The following is a 26,380-nucleotide window of genomic DNA, read 5'->3' on the forward strand; positions in this document are numbered from 1 at the left end:
CTTGAAAACAAAATGCACAAGTTCCAGAGGATCGATGATCCTGGATGGGGCAAGCCGCTGTCACCAGAGGTGTAGACACTGGTGAAGTGGCTGAAGGAGAGCATCAAGAAACAGCTAGATCCGTTGCAGTCCAGTACAGTCCATGTGCTGGCAGCTATGTGCAACCCAAGGGTGAAGGGGAGCATATGCAGCAGCAAAACCCTGGATCACTGGATGGAGGTCCTGGTGAAGAGTCCAGGAGGCAGAAGGGCACAGGTGGGAGGATGTGGCAGAGGGGGATCCACTTTCCTGTGCCAGCATGCCATCCACCAGCCAGTCTGTCCTTCACCACAGGTGCTGCCAATGTGGGCCAGGGGCATGGCTTCCATAGTGGGTTCTAGAGGCACCAGACCCCACAATCAGGCAGGTATCACTCAGACCTTGGTGGCGGCCTATCCTGAGGTCATGGAACCACTGCTGTGCGACACTTTAGCCTACTGGGCAAGCCGCAGACAGATGTGGCAGGATCTGGCCACGGTTGCCTGGAAGCACCTGTCCTGTCCATCAACCAGTGTTCCAAACAAGCAGGTGTTCAGCATTGCTGGGGACGTTGTGACACCCCACCACACTTCTTTGGATCCTGGTTTGGTGGAGCAGCTGGTGTTCCTCAAGGTGAACTTCCTGCTGCTGAGGTTCCCAAAGCTCCAGATGCAGACAGAGTGCCACCCTCCTCACTTCATCCACATCTATTTCCTTTTGGTTTCTGGTTTCCGAACCACTTAATGCCCCACTCTCAGAACTGGAGGCAGCGCTCACTGCATCACCAGCCAGCAGGGGAAAAACAAGCTCCCATGCCAGGACAAACTTAGAGGTATGAGATGGGGCTATGAGGAAAGAAGAAGGTCCCAGGTCCTGGACATGACCTAAAACTGCATCCTGCCAGGGTTGGGAGGCCTGGTGGGACTGCTGTCAGTATGGCAGCCCCCCAGGAGATGCCAGGACTGAGGACCTCCCTGGTGAAAGGTGAGTAGGAGGCACCTTATAACCTCCAGCCACCACACACATGCATAGTTCTGGCTGGGGAAAGCCCAAACCCCTAAGATCTTTGAGAGGCCTGAGGCTTACTGGTTGCAGTGGAGTTGTGAGGCTCCAAGTGAGCTCAACTTAGCTGCCTGGGATGCCATCTGTGAGGCATGGGCCACAGTGTAGGGGAGGTACGGAGCTGCAGAATCACACACCAGGCAGACAAGGTTCTGTGGGTCAATCCGATATCTTTTAGTAGACCAACTAAATAGTTGGAGAAATATATCTTAGCAAGCTTTCAGGTTGAAAAACCCTTCAACAGGCTGAGGAAGCACCTGAAGTTGGTGTGTTTGCTCTTCCTAGATGGAAAGAGTAGTAAAGAAGCCAGAGGCTGGCATGCAATACAGGCAAGAAAGCTAGTCAGTGAAAATGGAAATGGAGGCATCAGGGGTGAGGAACAGGCTGGGTGGGAAGGGGGATATAGCAAGTAAAAGTGGAGAGGTACCTGGGGAGTCAGATGTCTGGCAGGTTGTAGTGTGTCATAATTCCAATGTCTATATTGCCATGTCCTTAAACCAATACAGCTACAACCTACACCACTAGCACCTGGTCAGCTGATTGGAAGGAGGCAGAGCCCTGGGCACATCTAAGCCCCACAGCTGGGCCTGGCAGGGAAAATTATCTGGCAGCTGCTGAAGAAGAAGCTCCTTCAGGAAAGGAAAAAAAGGTTCTGTGATAGTTTGGCTGCCTGTTAGTGCTACTGTGCTGCTTACCTGTTGTTATTGAAAGTGGTGGACCAGGCTGAGGCCACAGGGAAGGAGGAGATCTCATTGGGGCACACTACCATGTTGTTTAGAGGCCCCAGCACCAATGAGGGCACAGCGACAGGGGCATAGAGAGCCCAGTGACAATAGAAGGTAGAGTGAAACCGAGAACTCATTACAGGGACTATATCAATATATTATCTGCAAGGCACGGGGCATGGTAAGGGATGGATGAAGCCACGCATCTAGTCCATAAGGCTTAGGGTGTCCACTTGAGGCACCTACTTAGAACAGGTCCCAGCAAGGTGCCCAAGAACCTGCCGGGTTTAGTGGGGTCCATTAGGACTGTGACTGAGCTGAATCTCAAGGGCAGCCTCCCTTTTATCTTTTCCAACAAGACGTGGTGGGCAGGTGAGAAGAGAAGGTGCCCACAGGGCAGAGCTGGCATGGTCACAGGGCCCTAGCAGTATCACGGCCATCTCTAGGAACCCTACTCTGTCACGAAGTGTAGTTTCCCAGAAACCCCAGCACCTATCTTCTTGAAAGCTGGCAGGCTTCATGGCCTCAGCAGGAGTTACCATCCCTGCTGTTTTCATCTGAATCAGGCAAGAAATGACAAAGTTATAGGCATTTTCATGATTCCCCGTTATAGCTTATGGGCAAAACGCCAAAAAGCGTCAAAACAGTCTCGAAACAGTTTCAGTGAAATGAAACAGAACAGTGCTTCAAAACAGCGTTAAGAAACAAGCAGAGATTTGAAAAATGAAAAAAAATATTTTCATATGACATGATAAATTCACTGATAAAAGCATATTTATATATCGCTATAAAAGTAGCTCACAGAATCATATATAAGTCTAGATCACTGCCAGGAACAAACACAAGACAGGCTGTAATTAAAAAAACTTGTCAAATAGAAAAGAAGAAAAAAGTTTTCTGAAAACAAAATATAAAGCCCCATATCACACAAATTGCAATCAAAACAACACTACAAAAAGAATCCTGGTGCAAGGGTCTGAAAAATTCAAGCCAAAATTTTTAACTTTAGTTTTTAGCACCTTTTTTCATAAATATCAGGTAGGTTTTCCACATCCAGCATTTTGTGCAAGGTTCCCGCATACACATCATTTGCAAAATAGAAAACGGGAAACTTTCACGAATATGCCATCTGTGGGAAAACTGATAGTCATAAATTAAGATAAAGCCAAATTAGAAGTCTAGAATAGTCTAGAGCTCTATTCACACCTGAAGATCATGTACATGGCAATGACTTAAAATCATTTGGTACTGATATTTCTTTTGGCATTCATCAATTCTTATTTTGTTAATATGTTTTTATCCATAGTATTCATTATTACCATATCATAAAGCTCTAGTTTGAGGTGATCGTCATAATTGAGCTGCAGACTCATCTTTCCCAAGTAATCTGGCCCTTTCCAACTGATGCTGATAAAAAAAATATCATGCCCCACCACTACTTATTCAGTATGTGCTGCATGCAACAGGAAACATTATTTTAATGAAATGCCTTAGTTTGTTTTCTGTTACAGGCAAAACACAAGAGGCTCATTGTTGCATCAGGCTCACTGTTTAGTTCAAGTTATCCTGTAAAAAGAATTTAGTACCTTCTAATCAGAGACAAATATGTTTCATCCTGGGGAAATAGAATGAAAGTAATCTGATAAACTCCAAAGATGGTCAAGATCATTCAGAGAGAAATACTGGGTTAAGATTTGGTCAAACCATTTACAAAGTCCAAATACAGAGTTATAGATCTTTAGCTTGCTTTTGTTACATTGTTCTGGAATAAACAAATCTGTGGATTACCAAGTAAAATCTGTGGATTACCAAGTAGTTGTGATCTCATGATGCCCATTTATTTCTATGCTAAACTAGCAATTCAGAGAGTAACATACTAAAATGCATTGAAAAACAAAGCGTCAAAAGCAAGCTCAATTTTGTGATGTTCAGTGAGAGGAAGGCAGGATATCTGAAAATGATGAGGCATTCCAATCTGAGTGTGAGAAATAACTAACCTTGCAGCAGAAAGTGGAAGCATGAAAGCAATAAATGTCAATTTCAGATTTAAATTTTCTTGAAGTGATTTGCTTACAAAAGCAGCAAGGAACTAATTTTTTTGGCCCCATAGGTGAACTGATTTGTGAAAATTGCATTTCTTTTTATGTCATACTAAATATTGATTTAGTCTGTGAGTTAACTGAATATCCTGAATATTTAAGCACATTCACCTTCGATGAAAAGAGACCACTGTTCATATCAAGAGAAATGAAGCCATGTCAGTCCTACAGGATAGTTTTAATACAAACCATTTCAGAAGCCAGCAAAAACATGCACTTCAGAGACAGTAAAGGTATGATGTATTTACCTGAATTAAAGTCAGCTTTGAATTTAAGATACCCACCCTCTCCCCCCAGTAATTAGATTTTATACATGGAAAATTTGTTATACTTTTCTATTCATGGAAGCAAATTATTGGAGGGCCTTTTTCCCCAAACCACAGGGAGGGGAGGCAGTTTGATCCCTGCACCTTGCTCCCCTGCCCCTGCACCTCTGCTGTCTGTCCCCCATCACTCCTGCCTACACCCCTGATGCCTGCCTCCCCCACCCCATCCCCAACCCTTGCTGCTACCCGATTTCCCATTCGTACTGCTGACCCATCCCCAGCTCAATCCTCCCATCCTTCCACCTGCTGATGCAGCATCCTCTGACCTACACTTCCAGTTGGCAGAAACATGGGTCAGGACAGCAGTGCATGCTGCTTCCCCTTCCCAACACATGCTGCTTCCCCACTTCCTGACCTGTGCTGATCAGCAGCAGTGCAGGTCAGATGCAGAATCAGCACAAGTAGGGGATTTAGCAGTAGTATAGACCAGGAGATAGGGAAGCAGCGCACACTGCTGCCCATCCAACAATATGGGTCAAGGGATGGGGCAGTAGCACATGTGCACATGCTGTTGCCCCATCCCTTGACAGTGCTGCCACTGAATCCCTGACCCATGCTGCCACCCTATCCCTTGCCTGATTCCCAACCTGCGCAGCCACCTTATCCCCTGCCACATCCCTAACTCAATCCCTGACCTGTACCTCTGCCCAGCTCCTTCCCAACCCCCAACCTGCAATGCTGCACATCCCACCCCACCATTGCCAACCCAATCCCAGATGCAAGTTTCCTGGGGAGAACTTGTCTTAGATTGGAGTAAATACAGTAGTTGGTAGGAGGGAGTGTTGTGTGTAGTCAAACATGAGATCACTCCTGAGCATGCGCACACTGATTAGAGGTGGGCAGGTTCTAGAATAGCTGGACTTTCCACCTTGATGATGTCAGTGACCCACTTACATCTGGGGAGCCTGCGCAGTAGTTTGTGTGGTGCAGTAGAGAGCCGTGTGCTACACCTAAGTGCCAAGAGCACAATAGTAGGTTGTCGTGTGCACGTACAATTGGTAGGAATGACTGACACATGGTGTGATTTTGCTGAGTATTTAAGAAATCCTGAGGCATGATTTGGCGCACAAATGCAATATGGAGGCTTGAGAGTACCTGAGGTTTGAATGGTGTGTGAGCTTACTTAGTTGGTGATACCTGTGTGTCTGAAGCATATGAGCAATGACTGTAGCAGTGAGAGAGGGGTGACGTATCAGATTGGATTATAATTGGATAGTTACCTGTAAAAGCGTTATTGGATCGGGACCTCGATCATCCATTGGATCGGTAATTATCACCCTTCCCTCTCTCGGTCTCAGTGAGTACCCTCTGAGGGAAAAGACTGAGGGCCTGACTGTCACTCTAGCTCAGTGAGCCTGTGAAGGCCCTGATGCTGCCCTTCACTGCTCCTGGGCAGTTCTGTTTATGGTGTATTGCAGTTAACCACTGTATGTAGTTAATGCTTGATGTTATGTATATTTCCTATTGTTAATCTTGTTTTTGTTGTGAACACAAGTTTATAATATACTTTTGAACTTTACTGGAGCATCGGTGTATTTATAGGGTACCAGGGCAGGCTGTAGCTCTATGCATATCCCCGACCCCAAAATCTACCCCTAACAGAGATAACACACGAAAGGCCCTGGCTGTCTGAGGAGGCCTAACAACCCTCTGCCCCCTAGATTTCCCATAGTTGGTCAGTGTCCAGCACCCCTGGCAGTGTCCACCTTTCAGGAGGAAGAATCTTCAGGTCACACTACCTTCATCCATGTAGCTCAGATTGAGAGAACTGGGTTTTGAGAAGTAGGCAGGCTCTAAAAAAAGAGAGGCCTTCTAAACATTTTTCTTAACTCGGCACCTCGTGCACAGTCATACAACTGACAATATTTGCTTCCTGTTTATAAAATGAAAAAGAGTTGGCAGCATTTGTTTTGAGATAGGGCCATATAAATACATAACACCATTATGCTGCTGGCTTTTTCCTAACCTAGAAATCTTCACCCTTAGAAGGTTTTAACAGCAGCTTACACAAACCCTTGTCTGGAAAGGTTTAGACCGAGGTAATCTACTGACATCTGTCCTAGCCTTATTTTCTTTCTGATTCTAGCAGCATCTCTGAAATATTTAGAAATAAATATTTTGCCTGCCCAGCTTGTTATGGAATAAAAATAAGCAGCTGCAAGAACTCTTAGAAATATAGTATCCTACATCCTCACTACAGGTATCTGTGCACCAAGCATTTCAGCTCAAGCTCCATGATTTTTTGCCTTAGCAGTATCAGTAAGGCCTTTGCATCCTTCCTTCCCTCTTAGGGTAGTAATGTGCATGTGAACAGCATGTTTTTTTGTTGGTTTTTTTTAAAGACAACAACAACAAGCAAAAACAAACAACTTCAAGTTCTCCTCCTTTGAGCAACACTCCACATTCTCACTGGCCAACTCCAAAGCACATACCCATAATCTCAAAGTTCTTGGCAAACAACAACTAAAGGACCACCTTATCAAATTTAATATCTCCTTAGAAGGCTTCTGCAGTTACTTAGTGTTTAAACCTATACTGAACTGTTAGTGGCCACTCTGAAGGTATCAACTATGGAGGAATTATGCAGGGAGAAAATAGAAGTTGTCTGGGCTCTGGCAGAATGAACTTTGACTACCGAAGGCAATCCCATGTTGATAGTTTCATAAAATAAAAATGCAGGGAGTACAGATCTGGATGAATCACCCTTCCTGCCCTGGGCAAGTTGTTCAATCTATGGCAGAGACTAGAGGCCCTTGATGACATCAGCAAAGGATAGTACACCTAGACAACACACACACACACACTCAAATAACCTGGGAGAAGTGTCTCCCAGGTATGTTCTCCTGGTAGAGAAACTTACCTAGAGATGAGTGTAGACATTCAAATGCTGAGGCAGGTGCACACTTCTCAGCAGGCTTTGCAGGTTGGTCTGGCAACAGAGTTGCCTGAGTTGGTCTGGCAACAGAGACTGCAGGGCCTAGGGCAACACTGACTGGCTAACCCAGACTGCCCATAGTCTGCACGTGTTTTCTTGCAGCACAATGTGGGGTTGTGAAGGGGCATGTTCTCCTCCTTGATGGAGCAGCAGAGTTCAGCAAGTGACACCGTTTGCAGCAGTGGAAGCCCTGGAGGGGGAGGGAGGGTGAAGGACTATGCTGCCTTCCGAGAGAAGCCACAGCACTTCAGATATTTGCTTTCCCAGAAATTCCCCTGGGAATGATTTAACCCGGGAACAACCACACACATTTTTCTCCTGCAGCAGCCATTTTTACTCTGGGAGAAAAAGCCTGAACATCCGTGTACACATGCTTTGTCCTGGGGGAGCAGCAACTCTCCCAGGAGGAACTGAATGTCTGTACAAAGCCATAGTTTAAACACACCACCTTGCATGTCCTCAGTACAGAGCACAGATGAACAGAGTGGTCATCTGCTATGGCTACTACCAAGACCACAACCTCTCTTGAGTTAGGGTACTTACGGTACATTCACAGGGAGGCAGCACACATAGACATTCATTATTTAGAGGAGTTTTTGGTAGGTCTGCATAGTGTAGAAAAGCTTAAAAATCAGTATAATTTAGGGTTGAAACAAAGTGTTATGATTTTGATATCACAACACAACATACAACTCTTAGGAGCTTTTGCACCTAGGGGAACTTAATGCCCTCTACACTGTAGGTGCATGAGTTTCCCCTCACACATTATAGAAGTCTAGACATTTAGGAAAGATTCATAGAAGCCAGCAAGCTAGGTGGCTTCCAAGCTAGGAAGGGGTCTGTCTTTCTCAGGATTCTCAACTGTGAATTCTCTTCTGCAGTTAGTGACCTAAATTAGGTTGGTAGTTTCAGGCAAAAAATGGCAGGTATATCACTTACTTGGATGTGAGAGATGCTCAATTCCCTTTATTTCATATTTGGAGCAGGATCTTAAAACCTATGTCTCAAGTCTTAAGATTGTTCTAACCTGTAAATATAGCATGTTATTCAAAGTACTTAAATATTCATTCATTTTACACAAGATAAAAACCACTGTAGCAGCTGAAAGATGCATTTAACAATCCCTATGGTGCCATGGTTGGAACTCTTGTATGGAAGTGACAAGTCATAGATTTGTGTCACACCTTGTAAGCAAAGACAAAAGGTGGTATTTATAGTCTGGTCTTACATGCCAGGTAAGTGTTTTGATCACTAACCTATTGAGCCTAGGAATGTGAATGCTATCCTATCTTCTTCGTAACTCTAACTGTACAAACTACAACCTCCTAAATTATTTCAGAGCTTGCAGGCTAGAGTAGATCCAGAAATGCCTACTTTGAGAATCCTACCAGATTTTGGGGGGCTGAGGAATTCAGCAGGTCTCAGAATTTGGGTAGTTCTACACATATAGAGCAGAAGTTCAGGAGACTTCTGGATTAGGTAGCAACTGAGCAGGAGCTTTAAGGGACTACATTTTAAACTTGGGAACCTAACTACTACTTTAAGTACCAAAGTCCCTTTGGGGAATATAGCTTTTAGCTCTCACTGGGGTTATGTCTTAATTTGTAATGGGAGTGCAGCAAGATGGTAAATGTATATATGGTATAACCAAAATCATTAGCAATTGCTCCTATGTATCCCTATGCAGTCTTAAGGCCATAAATTCTCCCATATTCCATCCAGGAAGAGCACACACCAACTGCTGAAGCTTCCTTAGCCTGACGAAGGGCTTTTGAACCCGAAAGCTTGCTTAATAACTATTCTCCAACCATTTGGGTTGGTCTAATAAAAGATATCAAATTCACCCAAGGAACCTTGTCTGCCTATGTCCTTAGACCAACACGACTACAACCTAAACCCATATTCCCTAGTTTTTCTACAAGGTGGGAAAACATCTTTGCTTTATAATATCTTCTAATGCCAGCGTCCCAGTAATGTTTACAGCACAGCCATGAAAGTACTGCAAATTTCAGGAATAATCCTTTTTTATTAATATTAAGCAAACTGGGGTAATTTTTCCTCATATATACTTTGTCCTTTGTTTCACATTATAATTACAAAAGATACAGAATACACACATCAAACCAAAATCACATTTATTGTTGTCAGCCACAGTGCAAATATAGCAACAATTCATTCAGCAGTTACAAATACAGAGGGGAATGTAATATAAATGCTAGGTACACTGACAGAGCAACCTCAAAGAGCAGCAAGAAAGACTCTTGAAGTTAAAAAAAAAAAAATCTGTATCCTTTTCTACTTGTCCAAGTCAGACCAGAAATGTTCCTACAAAAAGTCCAGGTATACCTAACTGTTCTGGAATTAACAGTTGAATTATTTTCAGTTTATAAAATGTCCTGACCAAGCTTTTTAAAATCAAGAGTTGTTCTAGTTTCTAAACAAGTGTATCCATTTGCTTAAGATATAAATACAGTGCTAGTACCAACCAGTTCAGTGTTTGCTGTATTTGATATTGCAATTAAAAAAAATAAAAGGTCCAATTTCAGTGCATTAGATAGAGTTCTACATGAATCCAAATAGAGCAACATTATATAGACATTCTTGAAATGTAGTAAAAACCTTCAAAAAATGACAAGTTTTCAAGTAGTTTGCCTTTTTTTGCTTCATCTTTAAATATGTAATTAAAATATATATGCAATACTCACATATAAAATAGAAATGCATTCCAGTTAGGAAGATACCATAAGATAGTTAAAGGCTTTCCTTACCACTTAATAGCCAAGGTACAAGATATATGTTTAAATTTTGCTTTCCTTTTTGAAAAGCAAAATATTGCGTTATTCTGTGATCAAGTGTTAAATTACCAGTTTTAGCCCAAAAGAGATGGCAGCAGTTTGTATTTGTGGTAGTTTGAGTGAGTGATTTAGTCAACCTTCTTGTCTGACTGCTGCTTCCCTTTTTCCTTGAAGGCAATATACTGAGAGTCTGTACCAAAGATTCTGTCCCACCATGTGAAGGTTGAAGCATAATTACCAATAAAATTCATGTGATGAAAATCATGAAAACGAGCTCCAGCATAAAAGGGTATTAGATGCAGAGGGTTCAGAGGTAGATCATAGCCACTAGAGAAAGAAAAAAAAAAAATCACAACGTTAATATATACTTTTGACATTTTGTTTCAAATACAATTTATAACACCAGTTTTCTACTATTACTACTACATTTTTAGAAGACCACTAAAATTAAGATACTATTAACTTCAATTAAAAATACTGAGAGTTACTTGAACACTGGGCAATACGACTTCATTAGAACAAGAGAACCTCAAAAGAGATTATGAATAAAAATGTGTGTAGGAACATTTGAAGGCAGGATCTAGGGGGGGGATCTAGTGGCCTGTTACAAACTAGTCAGAGGGGACCAGCAGGCATTGAGGGAGTCCCTGTTCCCCTGAGCACTACCAGCAGTGACTAGAAATAAAGGTCACAAGCTGGCAGAGGGTAGATTCAGACTACACATCAGGAGGCGCTACTTCACAGTCAGAGCGGCTAGGATCTGGAACCAACTTCCAAGGGAAGTGGTGCTGGCTCCTACCCTGAGGGTCTTTAAGAGGAGGTTAGACGAACACCTTGCTGGGGTCGTTTGACCCCAGTACTTTTTCCTGCCATGGCAGGGGGTGGACTTAATCATCTGCTCAGGTCCCTTCCGACCCTACCAACTATGGAACTATGAAGTTCTGTATCTTAGATACCATTATTTATTATTAAAAGTGTTGCTTTTTCAGAAAGTCAGACTGACAATCTGACACCAAAATACAAATCACCAATACAACTGGGTGGAATCATACACAGCATCTGATCCAGTACATATCTGATCTAGTACATAGTATCAAGCTGTAAGGTAACCAAGGGTTTTAAAGTATTCTATAATGGAAGTAGTTACTACAAAAAGAAAATAGGAAAATGCCTCTTAAGATGGACTTTCCTTCCTTCATGGAACTGATATCCAAATGCACTGTGCACCACCTAGTGGAGATGTGATACCTAGATTTTTGCCCTGATACAAACAGCTTTCAGTGGACTGTCAAGCTGTTCACATAAAGCATTCTTTTTGTATAGTTCTGGCTATGTTTAAAGTAAGTTGCATATAACAAAGGCTCACAATGATGCTATTAGAATGCAACAAAAGTAATATCAGAGGGCACCTATACACGTGACAGAGCTCTGCTCCACAGACTTAATTAATCGAGTCTGCTGGAGAATGCTAATTAGCATGCTCCAGAAGCCTCCACATCATATGCATTCAGCATCCCTGCGTTTCAAAATGGTGGCGGGGGTGCTGTAACTAAAGCTCGCCGAACAAGAGCTGCTCTAATTAAACCACCCTCCCTCCCCTACCCTGGAGCGCATGTACGGATGCCCAGAGTTATTTCAGCACTTGAAGAATGGGTACTATTTTAGAATGGACAGATTCTAAATGCATGGGTTTTTTCCTCCTAATATCACTGAAGTGTTTCTAAGTCCAATGTCACTATGCTTGGTATCAGATTACACTATTTACTCAGCAACCCCACATCAAGATTTACAGCTCTCCCCTATAAACATGCATCAAAAAAGGCCCTACACCCTTATTTCTGTTGGACAGCCTGGGTGAAGTGGCTGAATTGCATAGTAATATTTTAGAGGCCCGATCTGAAAGAACTTCGGCACTTTTGCTATAGAAGCAAATTTAGATACCTATGATGAAAACACTCTACAAGTAGTATTCCTTGGAGCAAGCTCCCTGTGGAGCAATGTTGGCCATCTTGAAGTTATTGTCACTTGAAACATAAAAAAAAAATTAAACATTCATGTTTTGTTAAAAAAAAAAAAAAAAAAAAAAAAAAAAATCACCAGTCTCCCATATGCTAGCAAGTATTAGGTAATATATTCAGAATGTGTGGCTGTCCAAGTGACATGCCAAAAATTCAAGTCTTTCCTTAAAAATGGAGACTGAGTTGAGGTACATTTCTGCCAAATCTGACAAATGTAGTTTTTAGCCTAAACTTTGAGGAGTTCTTGGTTCTCTCAAAACAGTGTCTTTTACTATTAACTCTACAAAAGAAGAATAGTCATTTTGGGTAAAAAAAAAGGCAATCTAAAATACTGGAAAGAAAAAAAGCCTACAATTCTTCTCAAGCTGGCCTGAACTATGTTAGCTTGTTTTTGTAGACTGGGAGAAGCCCTCCTACACTAGCACACATATGGCTGAAAAAGCAAATAATAAAAGCATAGGAATAGACATCACTATGCAGTAGCATGTTCTTCACCTGTGTACATCAATGGTTTCCATCAAGCGACATATTACCCATGCCCACAGAAAAACCACATGGTTACAGAAAACTAAAATTCCAATGAAAAAGCCAGCTCCAAGGATCAGTGTTTCCAGGGGATGTGCATACTCTGCTTGCATCCCAAATGGAGACTAGGGAAAGAAAAAAAGAAAAGTCAATTATGCACTCAATTGAAAGTGCCATTTTCTATTATAGTCCAAAATAAGAGGCATCCACAATGTTATTTATACCCATACAGAATTATGAATAGGTTTGCTGGCAAGACAGTGAACCAATTCTAGGAGTTACGTTGCTCGAGTTAGATAGCTATGGGATTTAATTCCCCCACCAGTAAAACAGTGGGGCTGGAGAGTAATCTCATACAGAAAAATAGAGTTATTCTGAATACACCAGTTATGTTGTAATAATAATACATCATCAAGTGTCAGGTGTGGGTAATGAACTGAAAATGGCCAGTCAGTCCCTTCATTTTTAAAAGGGACCAAATGAGACAAATGAAATATCTGGGGAGATTGTTTGTTTGCCTATGGCCCAAGACAACAAACTGGACTAACCTCCCCACCAACCCCATGTTGAAAGAATGAAACATTTTGAAGTGAAATGCGTTATATTTATGTTGTACCAATACTGTTATATTAAACATATTAGAAAACATTCAAGTAGTACATACTACAAACTCATGATGCACTTTATGGATGTACTTGTATATTCTCTTGTGATGCAAGAGTCTATGCAGGAAATAGTGCCAGGCATCCTCAATCACCGCACATCCAAGGCACTGAGCAAGCAGAACATACCTTTGAAAGTAAAACTACAAATTAGCTACAGTTCAATGAAGCTACATCTGAAAAACAGCACATTTTTTCAGCAGGCCAAACCCTACAGCCTTCAAGTCATTCTTGCATTCACCAGTAAGTGCTTGCATTAAGAGAAAGGTTCCAGAAATGTGGGATACACGTTTTTCTTTAGTAACTAGGTAACAGCACACATAATCAGTGTCATTTATAATCAGTCCATCAATAAAAGAAATGGAAGTGAGCTAATATACAGCTTCAAGCTTTAGTTTTACTCTTAAAATATTCTCTCTCTTGCTGTCTCTCTCTCACACACACACACACACAGAATATATTTAATTTTTCATTAACTGTAACATATAAGTGCTTTTTAAAAAGAGAAAGCAGCATCAGAGAGGTATTAGAAAGAGAATCACCTAACACTGTGCAAGTCAGGCCGCATCCACTACTGTAAAAATATTACTGTTACGTTTCTCCTGAAGTGAAGTAATGAAAAGGTACTTTCAAAACATCTGGGGTTTTCCTTAAAACTATGTTGAGTCAAAGACTAAGGAGCAGGCAGGTGACATTCTCTAAGAAACACAATGCTGCTGCAACAAGCTGTTAATGTTTTCCTTTGTGTTACTTGTAGAAAGGAGCCAAAACCACTGAACTTAAAAGTCATTATCTCAAGGACCCAAAGAAGTTAATATTTATTCCTAGACACTGGGCCTCTCTTTTTTGGCCTTAATTAATTCAAAGCCTCTGCTCCCTCCAAGGATTCAGACAATACTGTAGGCTTTTGGAATGCTACTAAACACAGGGACCTTGCTCCCACTGCAGTCAATGGCTACAATTTAAGAAGAGCATGATTAGATACATTAGTGATTCATAATCCAGGGTAAAGTGACAGTATGCACCAAAAAGTTCCTTATGAGATCATAGCATTTTAAGGTATCATCAGCTATTCTTTTAGAACTGTTAAAATAGCAGTACACAAAAACAAAACTAGCTACCCACCATCTTGGCATCTTTTCCCAAGTATAAGGAATGTTAAAATATTCTGTGAAATAGTAAGTGCCACATATGAGAGGCAGCTGAATGAAGAAGTGGTTGAAGAGAAGTGTTTTCAAACACTTCCACTGCTTTTTCCAGGTTTCTGGTTTATCCTAGGAAAAGAAACAATAATCAGTATGCAATGCCATTTTAAAAGTCAGCCTTGAGCAAGTTCCCTGGCCTAACCTACTGTCAGAGGTGTAGTGTTGGAGTGTCTGTGCACCACTGGTTTCTACCCAAGGACGGACCTCTGCAGGATAAAGCTTCCCAACTGTTTGACAGGTGCTATACTAAAAGTTGATAGATATTTCTTTTAGTAGTAAAGATCTGTGCTTTCGGAGAAAGTTCTAGCCATGACAAAGTTTCAAGTTGACTGTTTCTGTAGAGTACGAGTGGCCACAATCTGTTACATAACATACTGCATCTCATGTGCCCTCACTACTTACCAATAAGAAAATAAGAATGTATGTTAGGATGAAGAAGGATCTTTTTCTATTTTCACTGCTTTAATACATATAAGTCACCTACTTGCATGAATACATGTTCACCTGTTTCTTTAAAACATGTTTAGAGCCAGGGTGGGGAGGTATGTCCTGTTCATGGTTTTGTGACATAAATGCATCTCTCTAAAAAGGATGTGCAATTTTCCTGATTTTTTTTTCTTTAAAAAAAAAGGTTTGGGTCTTGTCTACCCTGGGAATTTATGGGACACTAGTGAGCTAATAGGATGACATGGTAGCACTAAGCCTGCTCCAGATGAAAAGTGACTTGCCAGGCTGCTTTCATAAACAAATATTTTTTTAAAAGCCCTCAGGTATAACATTCTATGAATTTAAGGGCTGAAAAAGCTCCTGAACTCTGTAAGAAATCCCTGGCTTTGCTGGAGTATATAAATGGAGGGGAAAAAAGGCAAGCTCTGATAAGGATGGGAGTGTTCTTCAGGAAGAACAATATTACATTTCTAAACCATTCTTTTGTTGGAAAATAAAAATAATGCACTAGCTGTGATTTAAATTGGATAATCTACCCAATGCACTGCTGTACCAGATTTCAATTTCTCTCTCTTCCCTTTCCACCCTAGCCACCTCTCAGATATGGAATTAGTGTGTAAAGTTCTCACGGGGGGGGGGGGGGGGGGAAGAAAGTCATAAATCTGTCTTACCTGTTGAATTTTATACTTTTGCATATAAGGTATAAACTGAAAGACAAATCCAGGTAGACAGAGCAAAAAGTATGAAATTTCATGAACTAAAAGTGATCCCCAGGTTGCAATCTGGAACTCGGTATAATGATCCAACATATAGTTCCAAGCATCTTTAAACGGTTGCTGCAACGGATTGTCAGGTAAGAAAGAGTCTATGTATTCCACAGCCAGGTAGGCAGAGTTTAAGATAGTAGTACCCTCATTCACTGCCATTGCTCAAACATCACACAGCTTCTCTGCTGTATTCTATAATTAGCCTGCAAAATTTTGAAAAAGGTAGTAATTATTTGAATAGCATCAAGTTGTCATTTAATCTATTCAACAGACACATTCAATAAATTTAAGCACTTAAAAGGAAATTATAGAAATGTATATGCTTTTGGAAATACAAAACCCAGGAAGTAAATAGAGCCAGAAGATTCACCCTGGCTACTTAACTTGAAGTCAGCTAAAGGCAATAGAAGGTAAAAGGACAAACCCCAGCCCATGATTTTCTTATAACTGATATTGCTATAAATTACTTCAGGGAATCCTTAATGAAAACTTCTATGAGGCAAATTCTAAAAACCTCAGGAAAATTCAAGACCTAAAAATAGGCCTGAAGCCTAATTTAGGCACCTACATAAAAGACTTCAAACAACCCCAGGTTTTGTCAGTGAAGACCTTCCCATATCTAGACTGCTACTGCTCTGTATGCCCATAAATGGCAGGTTGTTGCCAGCAACCCTATACCTATGTCCTTCAAGGTACCCAATTCAGTAAGCCAACAGGAACTAAAATAGGCATAAAAGGGACCTCATGAGGTAATTTAGACCACCCCCCCCATTCAAGGCAAGTCCAGCAAAGCTCTTGAAAATTTTCAAGGATGGAGATTCCATAACTTCTCTAGGGAGCCTTTTCTAATGCTTCACCACCTTTGTAGTCAGAAAGCTCTTTCCAATGTCCAACCTAAATTTACATCTTGAGGTTATTGTTCTTAGATCTGCCCCCTACACCCACAGAGGAAAAAAAACAACACCTCTCCCCATCCTTTCTATAATCACTCTGTAGGTATTTGAAGACTTATCAAATCCCCTCTCAGTCTTGTATTCCAGACTAAATAACCCTAATTCTTTCTGCCTTTCCTTATACACCGTGCTTCCCAGGCTGCTAATCATTTTTGTTGTTCTCTGGTGAACTCTTTCCAATCTGCCCACATCTTTCTTGAATCATAGGGCCCAAAACAGGACACAGTACTCCCGGTGAGGCCTCAACGGAGCCAAAGAAAGGAAGAATCACTTCTCTTGATTTGCAAGTGACATTTCTGTTAATATAAGCCAGTATACAATTAGCTTTATTTTTTTTGCCAAGATCATACTGTTGGCTCATATTCAGTTTAAGATCTACTATAACCTGGTCCGTGTCTGCAGTACTGCAGCCTGGTCGTTAATTTCCTGGTCTGTATTTGCACGTGCAATTATTCTGTCCCAAGTGCAGGACTTCAGTGAAACCAAGCTGGCCCAACATTGTCAGCTTGTGGGTTCAGTAAAATATGCAGCACTCAGGGCCTCTTGATTTAAATAGTTAAATTATTTGTTTTTAAAGCAAGTAGCATCCTCAAAATAATCTAGGGAAACGTTAAAACACACAAAGGCCAAGAAGGGCTCTCATCCTGGTCTCTGAATGCCTTAACTACCAGATTACAGCCAAGGCTAAAACAGAGGTACTCTCCTTCCCTCCTGTTGAAGCTCTGCTACGGTATAGTAAGGAATGCAAGAGTCAGAAGGCCAGAGAGACAATATAATTTCCAGATGATGATGTCACTCAAGTGAAGAGGTGTGTCCCAGGTTCTGAAGAGGTGTGTTCCTGCTCCAATTATATAAATACATTACAGAAATATGTATTTTATGTCTATATTTTACACTACATGATCTTTGAATAAATATGCATAAATTGTACTGGAGATGGAAAGTGAGGACTGCTCCTCTCTGAAAGACTGCCCTGACCACTAGCTACAGTCATGCTCCTTCTTGCTTATTATTCACAGGAAATGCTGTGTTCCTGCCCCAGCCTTGCTCTAGATTACTGGTTAGGACACTCTCCTGAGAAGTGGAAGAGGCATATATAAATCCTTCCTTCAGCTGAGGAAGATACTAACACCAGGTCTCCCACTTCTTAAGTTAATGCTCTAGCCACTAAGCCAGTGGTTTTCAAACTTTTGAAAGGTTTGGAAGCCTTTTGTATCGCTTCTGCCATGGAACCCCTACCCCTGCACCTCCATGGCTTCAAGTCAGCCCTTACTGTGAGGGTGACCCAGGCCTGCAGGTGACCCAGGCCTCCCAATCTCTTTGCAGAACCCCTGATAACCTATTCCAGAACACCAGGGTTCCACAGAACACAGCTTGAAAACCACTGCACTGAGCTATTATGTAAAAAAAATGAGCTGTACCCATTTCTTCTCCAGTAACATCTGAAAAAGGCAAAAACAACTTTGATGCTTAAACTAGGAAAGGGCTTGGGTTAGTTTAGAGTTGCAATTCCAAGGGAAAGGGTTTCAGACATGTTCCTTTCTTCTCTATTACATAAGGGTTGGCCTGTTAGGTACCTCTGTACTGAAAGTAACCGGCTGGTGCGAATCCTTTCAGTGCATGTAAGGACTTGCTACACAGCAATTCTGGGTGGATCCTGGATTGTTCTCAAATTAACACCTAAAACTAGTTTTCAGCACTCAGGCAGCTTAATACAATACGACTCCAGGACGGGATTATCTCTGATCCATGTTACCCAGCTCAGGCTAAAGGTATAACCACTTCAAGCTACACCTTACTGTAAACACCCCATCTGCCTCCCCTGCTGGCCCAAATCAGGACCATTGCTCCCCCAACCCTCCCCAGCACCCCAGATCCCCACTCACTGTCCACTCCCCCTCTCTCCACCCCCTCTTGCTTGCTTGTGGCTGCCCCTACTCTTGGTTCTGAAGAAGCCTGCCTACCTATCCACCTCTGCTCTCTGGGCCAGGCTCAAGATCAGCAGCCGTCTTGGACACTGTTCCATACAAGCAGTTTCACTGGGCAGTGTCCACTGCCTCCTTAGACTCATTTGAGGGCCACTGGACACTGTCAAGTATACTCTGCTTGGTGTCCCCTCTCAGTGCACTCATTTTGAACCTTTGACTATCACTCCTGTCCCGTTCTGCCTTCTAGTTATCCCAATCAATCAATGACAGGCCTTTAGTAGCCTCCTTCATCAAGGCAGGCCTTTATAGCTCTGTTTGGTGGGCATTGGCCCACATTCCAGAATGGCACATTTCTGGGCAGTTTTACTGGGCAGTGTCCACTGGTTCCTTGGCACCACTGGAAGGCAAGTAGGCACTGTCCAGCGTACTCTGCTTGGTGTCCCTGCTTGGGGCACTCATTTTAAACCTCTGACCATCACTCCCATTCCTGTTTTGCCTTTCTTTTATCCCAAGGAATTAGTTGTTACTTTCTCAGTGGTTTGCATTTCTAACAGAGGTTCATAGTTCTTCTTGATGGGCAACAGCCCCCGATCCCTTGAAAACAACAAACAGGCCTGTGTCAGCCACTTAAGTCAATGTCAGCTATACAAAAAAATCAATGAACTGGGTATCCCTGTTCAATACCCTCCCTGGCATCCACCATTTACTGGTGTGTTGAAGATGCCAGAGGAAACTTCTCTGTTTTTTTCACTAGCCATGAACAGATCCATCCTCCAGGGATGGATGTAGTTGGGGGTGGTCTGCTTTGAGCCGAGAGTTGGATTAGATGACCTAATGATCAAAGGAAAGCTGGGAGACAGTGACCGTGAGCTAATCATCTTCACCATCTACCGTAAAGCTACCAAGTCAGTCAGCAATGCCAAAGTCTTTGATTCAGGAAAGTTTACTTTGACAAGCTCAGAAGGCTTGTTGGCAAGGCCCTAAGGGACCACGATCCAAAGGGGAGGGGAGTTCAGGATGAGTGGTTGCTCAAGGGAGCGACCCTGGAAGCACAAACAATGTCTATCCTGTCTTGTACGAAAGGCAGCAAAAGGGCACAGTAGCCCCCTTGGCTCTGCAGGGAACTAGTGGACCTCTTGCATCTAAAAAGAAAGACCTAGAAAGGATGGAAAGACTGGATCCACCTCAAAGGAGGAGTATTCTGCACTGGTCCAGACCTGTAGGGAGCAGACCAGGAAAGCCAAGGCTGTGACTGAACTCCAACTGGCTACACATATCAAAGACAATAAAAAGTCCTTTTTTAGATATGTGGGGAGCCCGAGGAAAACCAAAGGTAACACTAGACCCCTGCTAAACTATATGAGACAACTGACAATCAACACCCAGGGAAAAGTCAACCTGCTTAATGGGTATTTTGCATCGGTTTTTCACCAGCCCCAAGGGACGGCCCTGCTCAATATAGTACGGGACCGCAAGGGCAAAGAATGGTTACCTTTCATCAATATAGACCATGTGAAGGAACACCTTGAGAGGCTGGACACCTTCGAGTCAGCTGGCCCAGACAGTTTGCACCCCAGGGTACTTAAGGAGCTGGCAGACATCACAGCTCAGCCACTGGCATGGATCTACAAGAACTCGTAGCGCTCAGGTGAAGTGCCCAAACATTGGAAGAAGGCCAATGTGGTGCCTATCTTCAAGAAAGGGAGGAAAGTAGATCCAGGAAACTACAGGCCTATCAGCCTGACCTCTACTCCAGAGAAGGTTTTGGAAAAAATTATCAAAGAGACCATTCTTGACAAACTGGCTAATGGCAACATCTTGAGGGATAGCTAGCACAGGTCTGTTGTGGGTAGGTCTTGTCCGACAAATCTCATCTCCTTCTACAACCAGGTGACATATCACCTGGACAAGGGAGAAGAGATTGACGTCATATATCTTGATTTTAAAAAAGCCTTCGATCTGGTGTCCCATGATCACCTCATGGAAAAATTGGCCAACTGCAGCCTCAGCTACATCACAGTCCGATGATGGCTGGAGAACTGGCTCCGAGGTCGGACCCAGAGAGTGGTAGTCAACGGAAGTAAATTATTGTGGTGTGCCATGACCAATGGGGTCCCCCGAAGCTCTGTCCTTGGGCCTATACGATTTAGCATCTTTATTTATTGGACATTGGTATCAGAAGCAAACTGGCCAAGTTCACCAATTACACCAAACTTTGGGGTAGAGCATCCACACCCAAGGACAGGATGGTGATCCAAGCCGACCTAGACAGGCTCAGAAAATGGGCAGATGTAAACCTGATGGCGTTCAACACTGAAAAATGCAAGGTACTCCACCTTGGAAAAATACCCTGCAGTATGCTTATAGGCCCAGCAGTGCTATGCTTGTTAGCACCATGGCCTAAAGGGACTTAGGGGTCATGACTGACCACAAGATGAATATGAGCCACCAATGCGATGTTGCAGCTGGTAAAGCAGGCAAAAACACTGGTTTGCATCCACAGATGCTTCTCAAGCAAATCCCTGATGTCATCTTCCCGCTGTACTCTGCCTTGGTGAGGCCACAGCTGGAGTACTGCATCCAATCCTGGGCTCCACAATTTTAAAAGGATGTGGAGAAGCTTGAAAGAGTCCAGAGGAGAGCCACACACATGATCAGAGGGCAGAACAGGCCTTATGATGAGAGGCTGAGAGCTATGGGACTCTTCAGCCTGGAAAAGCGCAGGCTCATGGGGGACCTGGTGGCCGCCTATAAGTACATAAGGGGTGTACATCAGGATCTGGGGGAACACCTGTGCACCAGAGCACCCCAAGGGATGACAAGGTCAAACAGTCACAAACTCTTCCAAGACCATTTCAGGCTGGACAAAAGGAAGAACTTCTTTACTGTCCAAGCCCCCAAGGCCTGGAACAGACTGCTGCCAGAGGTGGTGCAAGCACCTCCTCTGGACTCCTTTAAGAGACATTTGGATATTTATCTTGCTGGGATCCTGTGACCCCAGCTAACTTCCTGCCCCTGGGGCAGGGGGCTGGACTCAATGATCTTCTGAGGTCCCTTCCAGCCCTAAAGTCTATGAAAAAACCTCTTGAGGGCCCTTCCAACCCTCATTTTCTATTATTTATCCAGTCCCTTTTTCACACTTGGCCATGGATGTCCTCCTGCCACAGAAAATTGCAGTTAACTATGCCTTGTGTAAACAAGGCTGTCCTAGAGAAGAGGGGCTGGAAGGGACCTCCAGAGGCCACCCAGTCTGACCCAAGGCAGAATCATCCCTATCCAAACCATCCCATACATCCTCAATCCAAGCTCTACGTAAGGATATCCTCAAACCCGACAATACAGACCTAACACCCAAACCTACCACAGGTAAAGCATGGGACCAAAGGCAGCCAAGGTCCTGCTTCTATGAAACCGTGTCAACGTACCATTTGTATGGTAAGGCATACAAGGAAGGCAACCCCCCAGCCACAGTCCCTACAGTCTGACTGACCACAGGGTAAAAACCCCAAATGCAGCAATCGGTCTGACACCGAGTACAGCTGCAAGACCCCTGAGCCAGGAACCTCTCCAGCTTTGCTCCTTGCAGAAGAACTGGCACAGCCCAGCTGAAGTCCCCAGTGCCTCTGGGGAGGCTTAAATACGGCCTGACAGAATCACGGAAAGTGAGGGTTGGAAGGGACCTGAGGAGGTCATATCTGGTCCAACCCCCTGTTCAAAGCAGGACCATCCCCAATTAGACCATCCCAGCCAGGGCTCTGTCTAGCTGGGTCTTAAAACCCTCCAAAGATGGAGCTTCCATCACCTCTCTGGGAAGCCTGTCCCAGTGTTCTGCCACCCCAATATCTAACCTAAGCTTCCCCTGCTGCAACTGGAGACCGTGGCTCCTTGTCATGTCAGCACTGAGAACAGTGGAGCTCCAATCTCGATGTAACACCGCTTCAGGTCAAATCCCGCCCCGCTCTAAACAAGTCCAGGTCCCCCAGACTCCCCTCAGTAGCCACGTGCCCCCGCCCCGCACCACATCCACTGCCCTCTGCGTCCCCACCCTTTCTGCAGCGGGGGCCACGACTGGGCCCAGGGCTGCAGATGCGGCGTCCCCAGTGCACAGCGCAGAGTCGCTGCCCTTCACACCTGCCGCCAACACCACAGGGGGGAAGGAACCAGCAAAGCGCAGCAATGCCCGTGGCAGAAGCGAGGCCAAGCTGCAGCGGCGCGAGACCCCCACTCCCGTCCTGTCCCCGCCAGGCCTCACCTCCCCTCACCCGAACGGCGTCGTGAGCCGAACCCAGCCAGCCGGCGGCAGCAGCAGCGGCGACACAACAACAACCCCTCCCAGCAGAGACAGCCCAGCTTCGTAGCGCCGCTCCTGAAAGGCCCGCCGCCACTGGCCGCCGCGGGACCGTTGCGCGGCCTCTGATTGGCTCGCCGGCGAGACCTGGTTACCGTCAGGCGTGGGTTGCGGAGGTGCCGGAGCGCTACCACCCCGCGCTGATTGGCGGGCGGGATGGAGTGAGGATAGTGAGATCCGCAGGAGTGACCAATGGGCGGTGGGAAGCGCGGGGTGACGTCAGAAGAGGCTGTTGGGGAGGGGGCGGGGCCGGGATGTGGTGTCCAGTCAGCCGCCCCTTCCTCTGCTTTGCCAAGCGACCGCGCCCCACCGCTTTTTTGGGCGGCCTTGGCGCAGGGCGGCGCTGGGCTGGGCACAGGACTGCCCCCTGTCCCCCGAATTTGTGACACGGTTAATTAGTACACTACCCCTAGGGGTACTTGGGGTGGCCTCGGGGGAGACTCAGCAGCAGGTGCCGCTGCCATGCCACTAGCACACTGGCCAGTGGCCCCCCCCTACTCGTGGACTGCCTGCTGGGGGTACACTGACCCAAAAAGGTTGAAAACCCTGGGTTAGCAAATTCCTTGCATCATCTACAGTGTTGCCAGGTGTACGACAAAGCATTTATACGATAATTTCAACTGTTGTACATGTAGGATCAATAATAGGAAAAGGGCTTAAAATGTACAAGGGTTTTTGGTTGTAGCCGTCTAGGGGTGCAGGCAGGCAAGTGGGTAGATGTGGTATCTTTTATTAGACCACATGAGTACAAACCCCAACTTAGCACTCTTAACTGGTTCCTGAAAAACTGAGCATTAAGCGAAACGAGTGTTACATGAAACCGAAAGTATTTGATGATCTGGCCAAGATGGTGACCCCAAGTGTTTTTAATGACCCAAGATGGCAACCGCGAGCGTTATAACGAAACTCGCTGAGCGCTAAGTGAAATCGTATCGATATAAAATGAGCATTACAGCAAAAAAGCAAAACAGCGTTAATCAGGGGTTGCCTGTAGTTGGAAAAAAGGTCTACGCATGATTTCGGGCGCAGTCACCCTTCTTCAGGCAGCGGGAGTCTCTGCTGGTCTGAGACTCCAGGGAATGAAAGAAGCTAAAAGTGTGACGGGATGTCAGTGAGAATATAAATAGGTAAAAATCAGATAGATAAAAGGTAAAGCAGGGAAGGGAGGGGAAAGAAAGCGGGAGGGGAAAAGGCCAAAGGAAGATGTTACAGTGATAGAGTACAAGGTAGAAAAGAGACTGTCTGTGAAAAAGGAAATACCTGGAGATCAGGAAAACAGGAATGTGAGAAGCTAAAAGTGTGACAGGATGTCAGTGAAAATATGAATAGGTAGAAATGAGAAAAACAAAAGGTAAAGCAGGAAAAGAAAACCATGTAGGTTCCAGGGAATGGTGATATGTAATAACCAATGGTGTGCAATTTGTGGGGGTTTTCTTTTCCTGATTTACCTTTTGTTTTTCTAATTTCTACCTATTTATATTTTCACTGACATCCTGTCACACTTCTAGCTTGTCATTTCTGTTTTGCTGATCTCCAACTATTTCCTCTTTCACAGACAGCCTCTTTTCTACCTTGTATTTTATCCTCCCTTTGGCCTTTCCCCCACCCTGCTTTCTTCCCTTTCCCGTACCTGCGAAGAACTTTTTTCCAACTACTCAGTTGGTATAATAAAAGACATCTCATCTTCTCAAAGAACTTTGCCTGCCTGTGTCCTTAGATCAACATGGCTACAACCAAAAACCCAGCAAAATGTACAATGATTTTTGAGGCAGTTAATTGATGCAAAGTATGCAAATCCCAAATCGCTGTCAGTGGGCGTGTCTACACATTGCAGTATGGCGATGTTACTGCGCTGTTTTAGTACTTCCTTTTGGAAGCAGTCATAAAGTTTGCCTGTTTTTAATGTCTAGGTGTCCTTTTGGAAGTCCTAATGTAGATAGGGGAGTCCTGGTGTATTTACACATGCATGGGATGACTAGAGGTTGGAGCCTTCTGGTACATCTAACCTTCTAACCTCAATGATGTCATGACCTACTTTTAAGAGCTGAGCATGTGCAGTGAGTTGTTTGTTTGAGACCCCGTTGTTTGTTTGGTAACCAGGGGAACATGACAGGACCGTTATGCTAATGAGTTAGTATGGGTTATTATGATAGTTTGATTTTTATGGTCTTTACTGTGATTGACAGTGATCAGAGATTAATGATTGGGTCTCCATTCAACGGGCAGGTAGTGTGATTTGGCCATTATAAAAGACTGTCCAGTGCAGGGTCAGTATTCGCTTTGGGGTCTATAGTGGCTTTCGTGGTCATCATTTTTGGTGATTGAAGGGCTTGCCAAAACTTGCCTTGTCGTGTCCTCTTTCCATCTTTTGCTTGATGGAGTGTGCGAGTGTAATTAGTGTACCACTGCTCTAGTGTTTGAGTATCTGTGACTAGCTAGAACCCAGAGTTTAGTGGTGATTTGCTGAGGGAGTGAGAACAGGGTGTGTTGGGGCAGCGCTCATGAAGCAACAGTGGAGGGTCCGTATCACTGGGTACTTGCCAGCCATGCATCTGCTTCTTTGCATGGTGGCGGCTGGGTAAAGTATCACTCCTCCTTTACTGAGGTACTCAGTAACCACCTGCGTGTGAGGGAACAGCACAGAAACCCTCTGGGGTGTCAGGCTATCAGCAGTCTTTCCCTGCCTCTCAGCTCTCTCAGGGAGATATAGTCTGCCACCTCAGGTGATAGACTACTGTTGGGTTCTTTAACAGTATATTGTTTCTATAGTTTTATAGTACTGTAAGGTTTGTGTTTGTTGTTATAGTACTTGTTGTTTTCTTGTCATAATACACTTGTTAACTTTACATTTGTGTGTGTGAAGTTTTCATTGGTAGTTTTGAACTTCTGGGCCCAGCTGGGCAGTAGGCCAATTTCCAGAGGGATTTAACTCCTTGGTTTTCCTCAAATCTGTAAGGGTAGTTGGTAGGACATAGAGGCTTAACAACCCTGTGTGTGTGTTTGAGAACATGGGTGGGTGTCTGAAGTGGTCCACGGGGTTCTCTGTTTTGTTGTTGTGCTCCTGCCAAACTCTCCCGCTCTTCACTATACGCATGGCACAGTAACCACCCATACAGCACTGTACAGGCAGCGCACGCTTAGATTTCCCCACTATGTTGCTGTAGCCGTATGCTATAACCAGGTAGTGCAATGCTACAGCACGGTGGCATAGCTAGCCATCACACGTACACCTGCATGATTGCTACGTTGCTGTAGCATGCTGAATAGCACTTCGCTATGTCACCACAGACTGTGACATGTAGATGAACCCAGGGAGTCCTAACGTTTGGGTTTGCTGTCAGTACTTTCTTATGACTGCTTGCTTGGAAATAGAGAAATGCTTCAACTTTCATGACCCAGTTTTCACTCACTGCTGACTTACAGTGAGCAATATAAAGTAAATAAGATGATTTATTTGCATACTTATTTGCATATTTTTCAGTGTACAAAGGTTTTTCAGCAAATGTGATCATTTTAAACTTCCAATATAATAATTTCATATTTAAGACCTGGCAACACTGAGCATCT

At 44.0% G+C, this 26,380-nt stretch overlaps 1 protein-coding gene across 2 annotated transcripts; it reads right to left on the bottom strand.

The window, feature by feature from the left end:
* Positions 1-9,283: 9,283 nt before the first annotated feature.
* MSMO1 (methylsterol monooxygenase 1) lies at positions 9,284-22,889 on the bottom strand. 2 transcript variants are annotated; one of them, XM_014594049.3, is made up of 6 exons: positions 22,728-22,889; positions 15,489-15,787; positions 14,291-14,439; positions 13,168-13,294; positions 12,474-12,628; positions 9,284-10,287 (listed from the first exon to the last, which is right to left on the bottom strand). In XM_014594049.3, exons 2-6 carry the CDS (start codon positions 15,741-15,743, stop codon positions 10,089-10,091), a joined length of 885 nt encoding a protein of 294 aa, XP_014449535.1. In that variant the 5' UTR covers positions 15,744-15,787; positions 22,728-22,889; the 3' UTR covers positions 9,284-10,088. The 2 variants fall into 2 exon arrangements, with proteins under 2 accessions (XP_014449535.1, XP_014449525.1); XM_014594039.3 differs by having other exon boundaries at positions 22,718-22,888.
* Between the last annotated feature and the right edge of the window lie 3,491 nt (positions 22,890-26,380).

The sequence above is a fragment of the Alligator mississippiensis genome, chromosome 2 (genome assembly GCF_030867095.1).
Source record: "Alligator mississippiensis isolate rAllMis1 chromosome 2, rAllMis1, whole genome shotgun sequence".
NCBI classification, from domain to species: domain Eukaryota; kingdom Metazoa; phylum Chordata; order Crocodylia; family Alligatoridae; genus Alligator; species Alligator mississippiensis.

Bases quoted from the DNA above. Each gene is read 5' to 3' on its own strand.
- MSMO1 (XM_014594049.3), bottom strand. From the start codon at position 15,743: ATGGCAGTGAATGAGGGTACTACTATCTTAAACTCTGCCTACCTGGCT. The intron at 14,440-15,488 runs GTAAGACAGATT...TTCTTTTCCTAG, and splicing joins AAAAGTATAAAATTCAACAG to GATAAACCAGAAACCTGGAA. The intron at 10,288-12,473 runs GTGAAGAACATG...TTCTTTCTCTAG, and splicing joins GAAACCATTGATGTACACAG to TGGCTATGATCTACCTCTGA.